The sequence below is a fragment of the Danio aesculapii genome, chromosome 8 (genome assembly GCF_903798145.1).
Source record: "Danio aesculapii chromosome 8, fDanAes4.1, whole genome shotgun sequence".
In the NCBI taxonomy this organism is placed as follows: Eukaryota; Metazoa; Chordata; class Actinopteri; order Cypriniformes; family Danionidae; genus Danio; species Danio aesculapii.
The window spans coordinates 36,692,302-36,704,820 of record NC_079442.1 but is presented as its reverse complement, the minus strand read 5'-3'; the positions used below and the strand labels follow the sequence as shown (position 1 = coordinate 36,704,820).

At 34.5% G+C, this 12,519-nt stretch overlaps 1 protein-coding gene across 4 annotated transcripts in view; it reads right to left on the bottom strand.

Moving 5' to 3' along the window:
• Window positions 1-12,519, bottom strand: part of osbpl9 (oxysterol binding protein-like 9) — a 54,316-nt gene that overhangs the window by 1,976 nt on the left and 39,821 nt on the right. For all 4 annotated transcript variants that reach the window (XM_056463872.1, XM_056463873.1, XM_056463874.1 and 1 more), the window contains 10 exons: window positions 11,208-11,326; window positions 11,021-11,106; window positions 8,262-8,439; window positions 8,040-8,124; window positions 6,328-6,438; window positions 6,176-6,239; window positions 5,962-6,102; window positions 4,956-5,034; window positions 4,784-4,875; window positions 152-287 (listed from right to left, as the gene is read on the bottom strand). In XM_056463872.1, the coding sequence (XP_056319847.1) occupies window positions 152-287; window positions 4,784-4,875; window positions 4,956-5,034; window positions 5,962-6,102; window positions 6,176-6,239; window positions 6,328-6,438; window positions 8,040-8,124; window positions 8,262-8,439; window positions 11,021-11,106; window positions 11,208-11,326 (1,091 nt within the window). The remainder of the gene's footprint in view (window positions 1-151; window positions 288-4,783; window positions 4,876-4,955; window positions 5,035-5,961; window positions 6,103-6,175; window positions 6,240-6,327; window positions 6,439-8,039; window positions 8,125-8,261; window positions 8,440-11,020; window positions 11,107-11,207; window positions 11,327-12,519) is intronic.

The window sequence follows — 12,519 nt, the reverse complement described above, 5'->3', positions numbered from 1 at the left end:
CTGTCAGGTGCTGCTGGGCTAAATTAACATCTATCCATATTTATGATGCCTAATCCTCAACTTACGGACATACTGCTTACAAGCACTTGGAGAAAACTAAGCAGCATTTCTCAGAGTCATATTTCAATGTAACGACCACGAACAGACTCACTCTGGTCTCCCACTGCATCTCCTTCTCCTTCCTATCTCTGGCCTCTGCCCTCTGTTTCTCCTCCAGCCTGTGTTTGGCCTCCGTCGCTGCGTCAATGTCCTTCAGTTTCAGGTTCACCGTCACGTCCTTCCACAAACTGACAGGCAGACAGGGAAATAACAGCGGTGTGCATCAGATCATCTCATAGACCAACCCAAGCAGAAAACAAAACACATCATTCACCAGCTCCCCTGAGGAGATGCCACAAAAATAACAAAGTCTTTTCAAGATCAGCAAACCAAACGGAGCTGCCAATAAAACACTGTAGAGTTGGAAAGTAAACTCCTGAAAGTGCTTGTGTTTTGATTTCTCATTTAAAGCAAGATAAGCAAGCAATTAATTTCCTTAAAGGGGCACCTATTTTATCCCTTTTTCAAGATTTAAGATAAGTATTTTGTCTCTCCAGAATGTGTCTGTAAAGTTTCAGCTCAAAACACCTCTCAGATTATTTATTATAACTTTCAGAACATTGCAATTTTCTGCTTTGAACACATTGTAGCTGTTTTTTTGGCTAGTTTTCTCCACCCACTATTTCCACGCAACTGTCAGAGTGTGCCTCAATCTCAGCCTCGGCTGCATCAAATAAACAGCACAGTGACAGGCATGAAGAAGGCAGATCGTTTGTGAAAAATACTACAGTCAGAACTCTCAATGATTATTTGATGTATTTGTTGTGGAGTCACACACAATGTCGATACAAAGTTCATGCACACACACACACACACACACACAGCGTGCGCATTTAACTTTGCACTGTTTTGGAACGGCAAATGTGACAGGATAGACATTAATGTCCACTGCTGTATGGATATCTGTTATATTAATGTATAAAATAAACCTGATTTAACGTCCACAAGCCGGGATTGAGGCGCCTTCTTTTATAATAATACTGACACGTGGCTATGGTGATAAAGACGGTAAAATCGCTGTAATTCAATACAAACATGCACATAAAACTCCTTCTTGATCCACCTTCTTTGATGATGATTGATGATCACAGAGAGATGAACAGATCTTTTAATCCCAGTTGCTTTGCACACATCCTGTCTTGTTGATATGATTATACACGTTACTACGGAGACATGTTAATATGCGGCTTTCAATCAATTCGGTCGGCTTGGAAACTGCACTCCTACGTCACGTTGCGGTCGGCCTAAAAATGGGAGGTATTTGGATCCTATTTTAACGTCAGGAAATTTAAAAAGAGCGACTTATTGTCCTTATATCACTTCAATATGACTGTGGACACACTATACCTACACACAGTTCTATCAAAACAGCTTCCAAAAGATGATTTTCATCATAGTTGGCCTTTAAATGAGAAACTTCTAATTTGTGCTCGCCTTAGCCTGATACAATTTAGTATTTCATAAAATCTATTTATCAAAAACCATCTGAAATCTTTCAAAATATTGATGACAGATGTCATGCACCTCAGTGTAATTTAAGCCATACTGTGTGTTCTTTATGTGCCCTATGTTACGGAATTACTGGATTAATTATTTTACAATTATGTCTAAGGTGTATGTCTAAGGTAAACATAGACCCATGCCCAGATGTAGCCATTTTCAGGGTTCCAAAGAGTTGGTCCCAGTTTAATTCTGAACAACTTGATATTTTGGCCTTCACCTCATTATTAGCTAGGTATTGTATTCTACATTGTTTTAATCGAATTAGTCTCCCAATGGCTTGTAGATACCATGTATTTTCCAAAGTTGGAAAAGGTTAGATGCTCTGAGAAAACTGATTTCTTTAAAAAGTGGCAATGTTTCATAACTTACTGGAACTCTCTTAACATCTTGCCCTCCATTTAATAGATGCTCCCTCCTTCCTTTTTAATTTATTTCAAAGTAGTAATTTAATTTGTGCTTGTTTTTTATTGTAAATATTAAATTAATAATAAATTAATATTAAATTTAACATTGACAATGTCTCTGAACATTTGATTGTGATTGCTAAATAACTGCATTCAGTTTGTTGTAATTTCCTGTACACTTTTATTACTCGTTTCCATTTTTCTTTTTTCCTTATTATTATATATTTAGTTTTCCCCCCTTTTTTATTGTTTTTTTTCTTTCAAAAATGAAGAAAAAATACTAACAAAAATAATGAGATGTACAATTTGTAATGTAATAGTGCTTGTTTTTCGCAATAAAAGAAACAGATTTTTTTTTCGTGTGCTTGTTTAATGAGGACCTATTATGAAATATTCACTTTTATAAGGTGTTTAAACCCAGTTGTGTGGCAACAGTCTGTTAATATATCTGGCTTCTGATGGTAACAATTAATTTTCTATAATTTGACTTGGGCAGCACGATGGCGCAGTGAGTAGCACAATAGCCTCACAGCAAGAAGGTAGCTGATTCAAGCACCCACTGGGTCAGTTGGCATTTCTGTGTGGAGTTTGCATGTTCTCCCCGTGTTCGCGTGGGTTTGCTCCGGTTTCCCCACAAGTCCAAAGACATGCGCTATAGGTGAATAGAGTAGGCTAAATTGTCCGGAGTGTATGTGTGTGAAAGAGTGTGTCTGGATGTTTCCCAGTGAGGGGTTGCAGCTGGAAGAGCATCCGCTGCGTAAAACATATGCTGGATAAGTTGGTGGTTCATTCCACAGTGGCGACCCCAGATTAATAAAGGGACTAGGCCAAAAAGAAAATAAATGAATGAATGAATAATCAGACTTGATAAAAACAATCTACAGAAACACTTTGACTGACATTCTCCCTTTGCACATGTCATCAGAGGGGGAAAGCCCTGCCCATTAATGATAATCTCTCCCTTATAGCATGGGACGTTAGTCTTGTTTTTTGTATCTGCCGCTATGCTGACACCTAGGCATTTGTAGCTCCGCCCTTATTTGAAAACTGTGAGCACAATCGTATTTGAATTTAAAGCAACACAATCAGGATCAAAGCCTAAAAGGGGTCCGTTTCAATGAGTTCTAGCACATTATTTGTGTGTTTTTTGAGCAGAAACTTCACATACACACTCTAGGGACATCAGAGACTTGTTTTACATCTTATAAAAAGGGGCATGTTAGGTCCCCTTTAGATCAAACTTGTTTGTGGCAAAGTGTGATTTTGCCTATTAATAGTGTCAAAACCAGTCTATCAAAAGTCTAAATGCCATTAAGGAATTATCAGTGGAGGCCTACGATGAGATGCTTAAGAAATTAGTCCAACATAAGACGTGCATAACAAAAGCAAACATAAAATCTGATGATCTTTTTTCTTCAGATATAATATGTTGGCTGCATTTACACTGCATGGTTCAAGTGACTCAATTCCAAAATTTTGTTCTCTCATGTGGCACCGATTGGATGTGGCCCATGTACGTGTAAGCAGGAAAAAAAATAAAATCACATGGATTCCGATTTACTCAAATCAGATTTAGGTCTTGTTCATATGTGGAAATTTATTCAGTATGAATCGAATCCGCGCCTCGTGTCTGCAGTATAAGCAGGTAGATCGGATTTTCACCTGCCAATGCGAGTCGCGCATCATTTAAAAACCATAGCGAAAGACGTCAACTCTGATGCTTTGATTTCAGAACAGAGTTAAGCAGAGTCTCAAACCTTAAATCTCACACACGAGGACTAAGAAGCTTTTATGGTGTCATGTAGCACACGTATTTATGCATGATTAACGAGAGAGAGAGTGCAATATCCGCCACGTAACCAATATAAACTAATTTAAAACTGTTGCATACATCATGTGCATAAATCACGCCATGGACATTACATTAAGATGCCTACTGGTTTAAAAAGGCCTGGATTAAAAGAAGATGGCCAAATGAGAACTTTTCTGTCATAAACTATAGTAAAACAACTTGTCAAAAGGAATTAAAAAAATGAAACCCTGCCAACACATTAAATATGGGAATGGAGAAAAGATCACTCTATTATTATCTTCTGTCAGTCAGCGCCCGCTCTTTTTTTTTTTTTTTTCTGGTCATTGCGCCTTTGCCGTGTGCAGCGTTAATGCAGACAATCGGATACGAGTCACTTTTAAAATATGACGTAAGCAGATCAACCAAAAAAAAATAAAAAATCCCATTCAGTTACAAAATGGGAATTGACCATCAAGATCTGCAGTGTAAATATGGTAACTAGTCCCTACACAGAAGCAGTTTGAGGACAAAAACCTGACTGTTGTCTTGAAATACAACATCTGAATACTTCAACAGCCCATCACAAGTTATTTCTTAATTGTGCATAACTTTTAATACAAAAAAAACCTTCTGTGGTTGAAATTTGTATGTAAATAGACCATCTGGACTTTCCAAATCCCTTTACAAACTCTCCAGGATTGAGTGTGAAAATAACACAGCTCATTTAGTAATACAAATTAGATTCAAGAACCTGAGGGATTAAAGTTCATTCTTAACTACCCAAAATTCAAATAGGTTTTTAAGGCTGGTTTCCCTCGACTTGCCACGAACTCAAGCCTAAGATATATATAAAAAAGCATCAGAATCCGCACTGCAGCTTAAAAGGAAAACAGCCTTTGGAGATGTTTGACAGAAAAAAATCCTTTTTCAGACGCTCAATAAAGCAGACAACATTTACAAAACAGTCAGAAAAAGACCTACACACCTTCTGGATTCATATTCCAATTGGTCCTCTAATTTCCGCACCTTCTTCTTAATAAGGCCCAATTTCTTTGTGTCAATGAATACTGCATTTTCCTAAGAGGAAAACAGACGTTTGTTTCAGTTTTATTCTTGAACACATTTATTCTTTTTTTTTATTTTAATATAAAACTTACCCCGGTTGCCAATTTTGAATACATCACACCATTCCACTCTCCCTCTATGGAGCAGTACGACTTCTTATCATTGGGAGCACTATAAAGGACAATAATATTACAAATTCATAATTATTATGCAGTTTCATTTTATCACATCAGATTCTTAATGCTTTTGCACAAAATGTAGATTTTGTTGCTTGAATTCATGCTCATAAACAGTAATTATTGCAGAAACATTTAATCCCAATATACTATATTATCACAATATTGACATAAGCTGTAAAAAAGGGTTACTTTACCAGGTATGACCAAAAGAACATGCGTTTTTGATATGTTCAGTAAGTTAATGTTATTTCATACAATTATTAAACATAAAATTAAGAAATGATCATCAACTAAGATTGATAAATGCTTCAGTAGCCTGAATAATATAATATAATATAATATAATATAATATAATATAATATAATATAATATAATATAATATAATATAATATAATATAATATAATATAATAATATTGTTAAATGGACACTAAATAATAACAAATAATAATTCACTGTATTTAAAAGTGTCCAAGATAACAATCTCATTCATGCTCCTAATCGTAATGAATATCGGCACGTTTAAATCACGACTAAGGAAAACAGTTGGTGTTTAGATATGAAAGATATTTTAAAATATGAGTAACACTTTAGTTAATGTATTTACTAACATTAAGTATCAATAATCTTGTAAAGCATTGAAAAACATAGTTCAACATTAGCTAATGCGTTATTAAAATCCAAAGTTGAGCTTGTTAACATTAATTCACCATGAGTTAATATGAACTTAACAAAGATGAATAAATACCATAATTAATTACTAATAGTTTGTTCAAGTTAGTGGAAGCATTAACTAACATTAACTAATAGACCATTATTTTAAAGTGTTAACAAAATATGATATTCATCCTATGAGCTAAGATTCATTAATGATCTGTTAATGTTATGAGTTTTTTTTTAATAAGCATCACTCTGACTTACAATATTTCAGCTGTTATCCTGTGCTTCTTTCCTCCATAGAAGGGTTTGGTGTGGAAAACTATATTGGCACTGTAGCCAGATTTGGAACAGGAAATATTGCACTCTCCACCCAACTCAACCCATGGCACGGTGAGGATTGACCTATGGAAGGACAGCGAGATGAGTGACACAAAATCTCAAATACAGAATATTAATGTGATTAAGTGACACGTACCTCCCGTAGCCATTGGGAAAAGTAAGAATATAATGCTCATCATATTCAAGACAAGACACGCAACCTACGATAGACAAGAGAGGATGATTAAGCACTGCATTAGCACTATTGCGTATTAATGACCACATTAACTATATAATGTGTTTGACTACCTTGACCAATATTATGGACACCAATAGACATTCCCAGGAACTTCGATTTTGTCCAGATGTGGGCGTTGAACTGGATTTTTTTGCTGAAACATTCAGCGTAAAACGCAGATACTGCAGAAGCACAAATATATATTAAAACAATGTTACTCAGAAAATACTGCAAATAAAAAAAGTATAGCAAATGATAAGATCCAATGAGAAGCACCAAGGGATGTAACGATTCACCTGACTCACGATTCTATACGATCCACGATACTAATCTCACGATTCACAATTTAGTCAGGATTTTTTAACCAAATTATTTGAAACACATTTAGGGTGAACAAGAGCCCTTTCATTTTTTTTTAAACGCTCTACATTTTTTGCTAAATATTATATTTTCTGCCATAACTAGATTGCTATTTTAAAAAACAATAATAATAACAACAACAATAATAATAATAATAATAATAATAATACAAATAAAAAAGACTCATTAATATAAACAAATTAAAACAGTGACTGTGCTGGGATTGAACACTTTTATAAAAGAAATATAAGCATATCTATGTTTTCTGGCATAAGCTGAGATCTTTGCACATTTACAATGTCTCCTGCTGATGAGAAAACTCTTTCACCGGGGACTGAGACGACTGGTGTGAAGAGGAAAGCCTTTCCTAAACCAGAGAGCAGCGAGTACAGAGGTGGCCACTGGCATAAAAAAACTGATTATAAAATGACAGATTATATAATAGGATAGAGACATGAGTTGAACACGATCATGAAGGTGAATAGTTAATATTACTTGTATAATTAATTAGTTTAAGTATTAGTGTGATGCAAATAAGAAATGATCTTGAACATTTTTAAATATTCAATAACAATAATAAGCAAATTATTAAAATATGCATAAACTAATTTGAAAAGGAGAGGGGAAAATAGTCTAATACCTGCTTCTGTAACAGAACAACTTTCTCTTTCAGTCTAAAAAAAAATCCTCACACTGTTGCACCATGTGATCTCCGTAGCACTCGTCAGAGCAAGCGGAGCTGCAAATCATCCGGTCCATGTGGTTTGGCTTATTAATAGTTTTTTTGCGTATAGCCGTCTGTGACAGAAGTTTTTCACTGTGCTGACGGTTTATGTGCATCATATTCGTTCTTCTGTTAGAGTATGTGAACGTCTTTTTGCAGTATTTGCACACAGTTTGTGTTTTGTCTGGTGCTCTTGACCGCTGTCATTTTACACTGCTGCCCCACCTCTTGCTTGCCGCTGATGCGCAGGTAAAGCAAGTTTGCGCCTGTAAACACAGCGCCCCCTCTGTTAAAAACATGTATTGCGATTCATTCAACATTTCTACCGATTTGAATAGTCACATATTGGAATCGATTTTCTCACGGTGAATCGTAACATCTCTGGCACTGTTAAAAGATTAATAATATATATTTTTTTATTAAATTACAAATTAAACAAATAATTGCAAATATTATATTTTTATTGCATCTTGTAAATCGCCTTAAAATATTTACTAAATAAACTGTTATAATTTTTGCTGTTACAATACTTTTTTTCACTGTTTATTTTTAAATGAGCTAATAATTCGATAAATTAAACAAAATAATTATAATTGTATTTTTACTATATATTTTAAACACGTTTAATACTTGCTTTAAATTGAAGTTAGTCAAGATAATATTGCTCTCACAGGAAAAGTCAGTTAGTTGAACACTTACTAGGAGGGTGGTGAGAAACCTGCTCCGCCACAAAAGACACACTGTTTTTGCTACTCCACGGTACTGGCCCGTCTGACACACACTCCTAAGTTGACACGGTGTTATCAAGGGAAAAAGATAACAACAGAAAAAGATAAATTACAACACAGGGAGCGCAGACAAATAAACTCTGTTACAGAAGACAAAGCAAACACTGGCTTTGCAAACATTAAACACACTCACAGCAGCAGCAGGATCCTCTGTTTCTGAGGGCAGGTCCCAGTGACAGAAAAACACTTCGCCCAGAATGGGGTTGTAGGGCTTCTTGGCCACAGATCCTTTCCGACCAGCGTGAAAGGCCGACAGGTACCACTTCACCACATGCACCATGCGGTCCCTTGGATCCTGCTGCTCCGCAATGCTGCAAAACATGTCAGTAATCAATAGGTAATCAATCACAGGATTAGTGCACATGTACTAGCATTTATGAGGGAGACGTGCAGCACTTCATTTAAGAAACATCTACAAATAAAGGAATCAGAAGCAAGAAAATTAGTTAATCATGATTAGAGTGGAAAATAAAAAAAGATAAGAAGTAGATCAAAAATATTTATGAGCTGTGGCTCAAATGAAACTAGCAGTACAAGGGAAGCTATTGATAAGCTGTTTATAATTACAAGTAGTAAAACTTCCCTTCACTAAAAGTAATCACCTTCAATAACAAGAGAAATAAACAACAAAACATATTACTGTTTTGCATTATACTGTACTGTACACTTTACAAGCGTTTATTTTTACTTCTATTTTTAGATTATATTATATGTGTAATTATATTTATTGTCATTTATTTTTAAAATTCAACTTTTTGTATTAATATTATCTGTTAATTTTATCTGCACCTAGGGTCTGAGTGTAATGCAATTTCGTTTCTCTTTATGTCCTGTATATGTGGTTGAATTGACAATAAAGCTGACATTGACTTTGAACAAATGGTTTCCGCTGCTTTCAACAAGTTTGAATACATTCCTTACTAATTTAAAATAAAACAATATATTGTTATTTTGATGAGTACAACTATTCTTTTATAGAAAATTGCAATTAGTCAAAATAACAAATGTTTTGATTTGGTCTGATTAAGAAAATCTGAGTTAATCCACTATATATTGCTTTTTTAACTGAAAAACTGGTGTTGTGTTGTCTGGAAATGAAAAAAAAAAAACACTTTATACTATTGATAATACAAATAAAATGCTCTAAATGACAACATTTTTATTTTACATTTAGAAAGAAAAAAAAAAGAAAAAAAAATTAATAGAATTACAAAAAATACTAAAATATTTGTAAATAGAATTTACTAATTCACTATTGCTAAAATGTTATAAAAACGCTGTAACTTGTATTAAAGGGTTGGTCCACTGCGATATCATATATTAAACTTTAGTTGATGTGTAATGTAGCTGTGTGAACATAAACAGCATCTCTGAATGTAAGATGCTCAAAGTTCAATGCAAAGGGAGACATTGGCTTTTACAGAGTTAGCTTAGCAAAGCCTACAGCGAACAAAGTTTGGGCACTATAAAAGAATACATCCGGTTGATGACATCACAAACGCAGAGGCACTGTAATGTTATAGCAGAGAAAGCTAAAATGCCGTGCAAATGCTGCTATTTCCAGCTTGTTCTGTTTCTGTATTTGGGCTTCAAAAGGACACGACACAAAGAGAAGAGTGCTTGCAATTTAATTTGAATTATGTTCCAGAGATTTATAAAAAATATTTAGCTAACATTTGAAAAAGGAAAACTTCCAGAATCTCTCCCAGTTCAGTGCTGGATTCGGCTATAAACTCCTCAAAGGAGGAGCAGCTCCAACTATAATAGACGAAGCTGTGGATTGTGAGCCACAACCTGTAAGTATTTATATTTGTTAAAATTGATCTATTACATGCATAGTTTCTAGCATTAACTGTATGTTGTAGCGAGGACATAGACAAGGATGTAAACAAAGGGAAATGCTGTTTGGCACCGTTAACAATTTAGCTACACATTCATATCAGTCAAACCACTGTAAGCACTCACAATCTTCACCAGCACTGCTGTCTCTTTATGCTGACGCTTTCCCTACGTTCTACATCTCAAATAAGGAACTCGCAAAAAAATATGTGAACGTTTCATATTACTTACACATGCTTATTCCCAATATATATGAAAGACATTAGTCAGATTTTATTTTAAAGGGCAGGCATGAGGTTCAGCTGTGTCCTCTTCATTTTCTGTCTGATTCAGACTATAATTGATACGGCTAACAGCTACTCTGACTGATGTGATGCTTTTCCTGGTGTTGTGGAGCCGATCCACAAATCGCAGCACATTATGTTAGCTGACCAATCAGAGCCTCTTGAGGGCGGTCCTTTCGGAGGAACTAGGAAACATGACAGTCGTCTTCATGTTAGCTGAGTAGCAGTATATAATTAAAGTAAGACATATAAAAAAATAACGCGATTTTTTACAAGTGAAGCATGAGCACACATTGCTTTGCATCTTATAAACACAACCGAGCCTTAAAAATACACTCTGGACCAACCCTGTAAAAAAAAAAAAGACATGACTATCTGAACAAATTAACTTGGGAGATGTTTCATATACTTGTTATGTATATAATGTGGCTGTCTACCAAATCTAAATTCTATGTTTAAAGTTAGTTATATATAATTCTTAGAATTGGGTTCCATCTTGCTTCGAGGAGAGCATGTTTGATTATATTCTTTGCTAGTAAATCTGGCCGCACAGCTTAATAAAAATCAATGCAATATTCTGTCACGCTTCACTGCTACTTGTTAGAAAAAAGCAATCCATTAGATGAACAGCTACTTTTCAAGCTACTCCAGAATGTGTTCAGCTTAGTAGCATCGCTACATTCATCAGTTATAACAGCACTACTGTAATCAGACATAAGAATCAAGTCCATATGGCAGAGCAGCTGTGAGATCTGAAGACAAGCATTACCTTACAAACAAATCCGGGTGTGCAAAGAAATCTGCATACATTTCCAGCAACGACCTCCGCTCCAAGATAAATGTCGGCAAGACTACCTGAGGGTGACAGAGATGGATTGCAAGGAAGAAATTTTAGGGGGGAAAAAAAAGATAAGTGGAGAGAATTGATAAAAAGAGAGAAGGTTGTTTGTGTTTACCTTGGTGAGATCCATGCCCAGACGCACTTGAGACAGCAGATGCATGATGACACTTTTGTGCTCTTCCACAGATTCACCCTCGCCGTCATCATCTTTCTCATCATGACTGTCAAACTGATCTGAGAAAAACACATGGCCAAATATGAACTCAGCGAACAGTGAACACGAAGCGTGAACACATAATTAAAAGGGAATATAATACATTTATCTAGGGTTTCTACAGGTCTAAAGTCAAATTTAAAACTTTAAGACCATTCTAAATTAAATTTCAGATTTACACAAGTCTAAACACTAAGAATTGTTTCTAATGGCACTTAAAACATTAAACATTTAAAACATATGTTATTGTAAGGAAGATAATTAAACCAAATTGGTAAATAGTGTTACTAAATAAACTTTTGGTAAACTTTTATTGAGATGAATGTTTGGTACTGTAGCTTTACATGGGCATAGGAAAATTAAGACCTGTTTAAAGTGATTTAGGACTTACAAAATAATATTTTATTGATTTTAAGACTTGATTTTTAGGGTCCTGCTGATACCATGTTAACGATAATAATGGGACATTTTTTGTAGGCTTTGTTAACAACGTATTTATTGACTTTAGTAGCTTTTAACATGTAAAACAGAAATCAAAACCAAACATACAAAATAATAAAAATAAATAAAAAAACAGTAAAAAAAATACAAAAAATAAAATAAATATTATATAATAATAATAAATTCCTGCAACCATTGTCCAAAATGCAGACTTTCTGTATTTTTCCAATAACCATTATACATTTTGCATGTAATAAACAGAAAGTTTCTAATCTGAACTAGGTAAAGTGCTTGTAATAGGAACAATATTTAGAATACACAGTTTTGGACATTTGGGTATATCCTGTTTTAATACTAGACATAAAAAGAATTTTCTCCCAAAAATGTTCAACCAAAGGACACTTACATAAACAATGATATAGAGTTCCTATCTCTTTACTGCATTTTGCGCATCAACATTTAATGTAGGTTTACAGTAAAAACATGTTTGATATTTTTTTGCAAACTAAACAAACAACAAATCATGTTGTTTTTCATTTAAATAATGTGTTGTTAGTTATGTACATTAGGATTTAATTATTCTTATGTTGTCAAACGCTTTAGTGTTTTCTGTGTTATGATATCATGTTTGTGTACATGATGCTGTGCTCATTCAATACATTAGTATTTACTTCATCGTGAAGTTCTCTTTACATCTGTAGGTGGATGTTAGTATATTATGAATGTTAAAAAAAGTCAGAGTATTCAGTGAGCTGGTATATTTGTACATCAA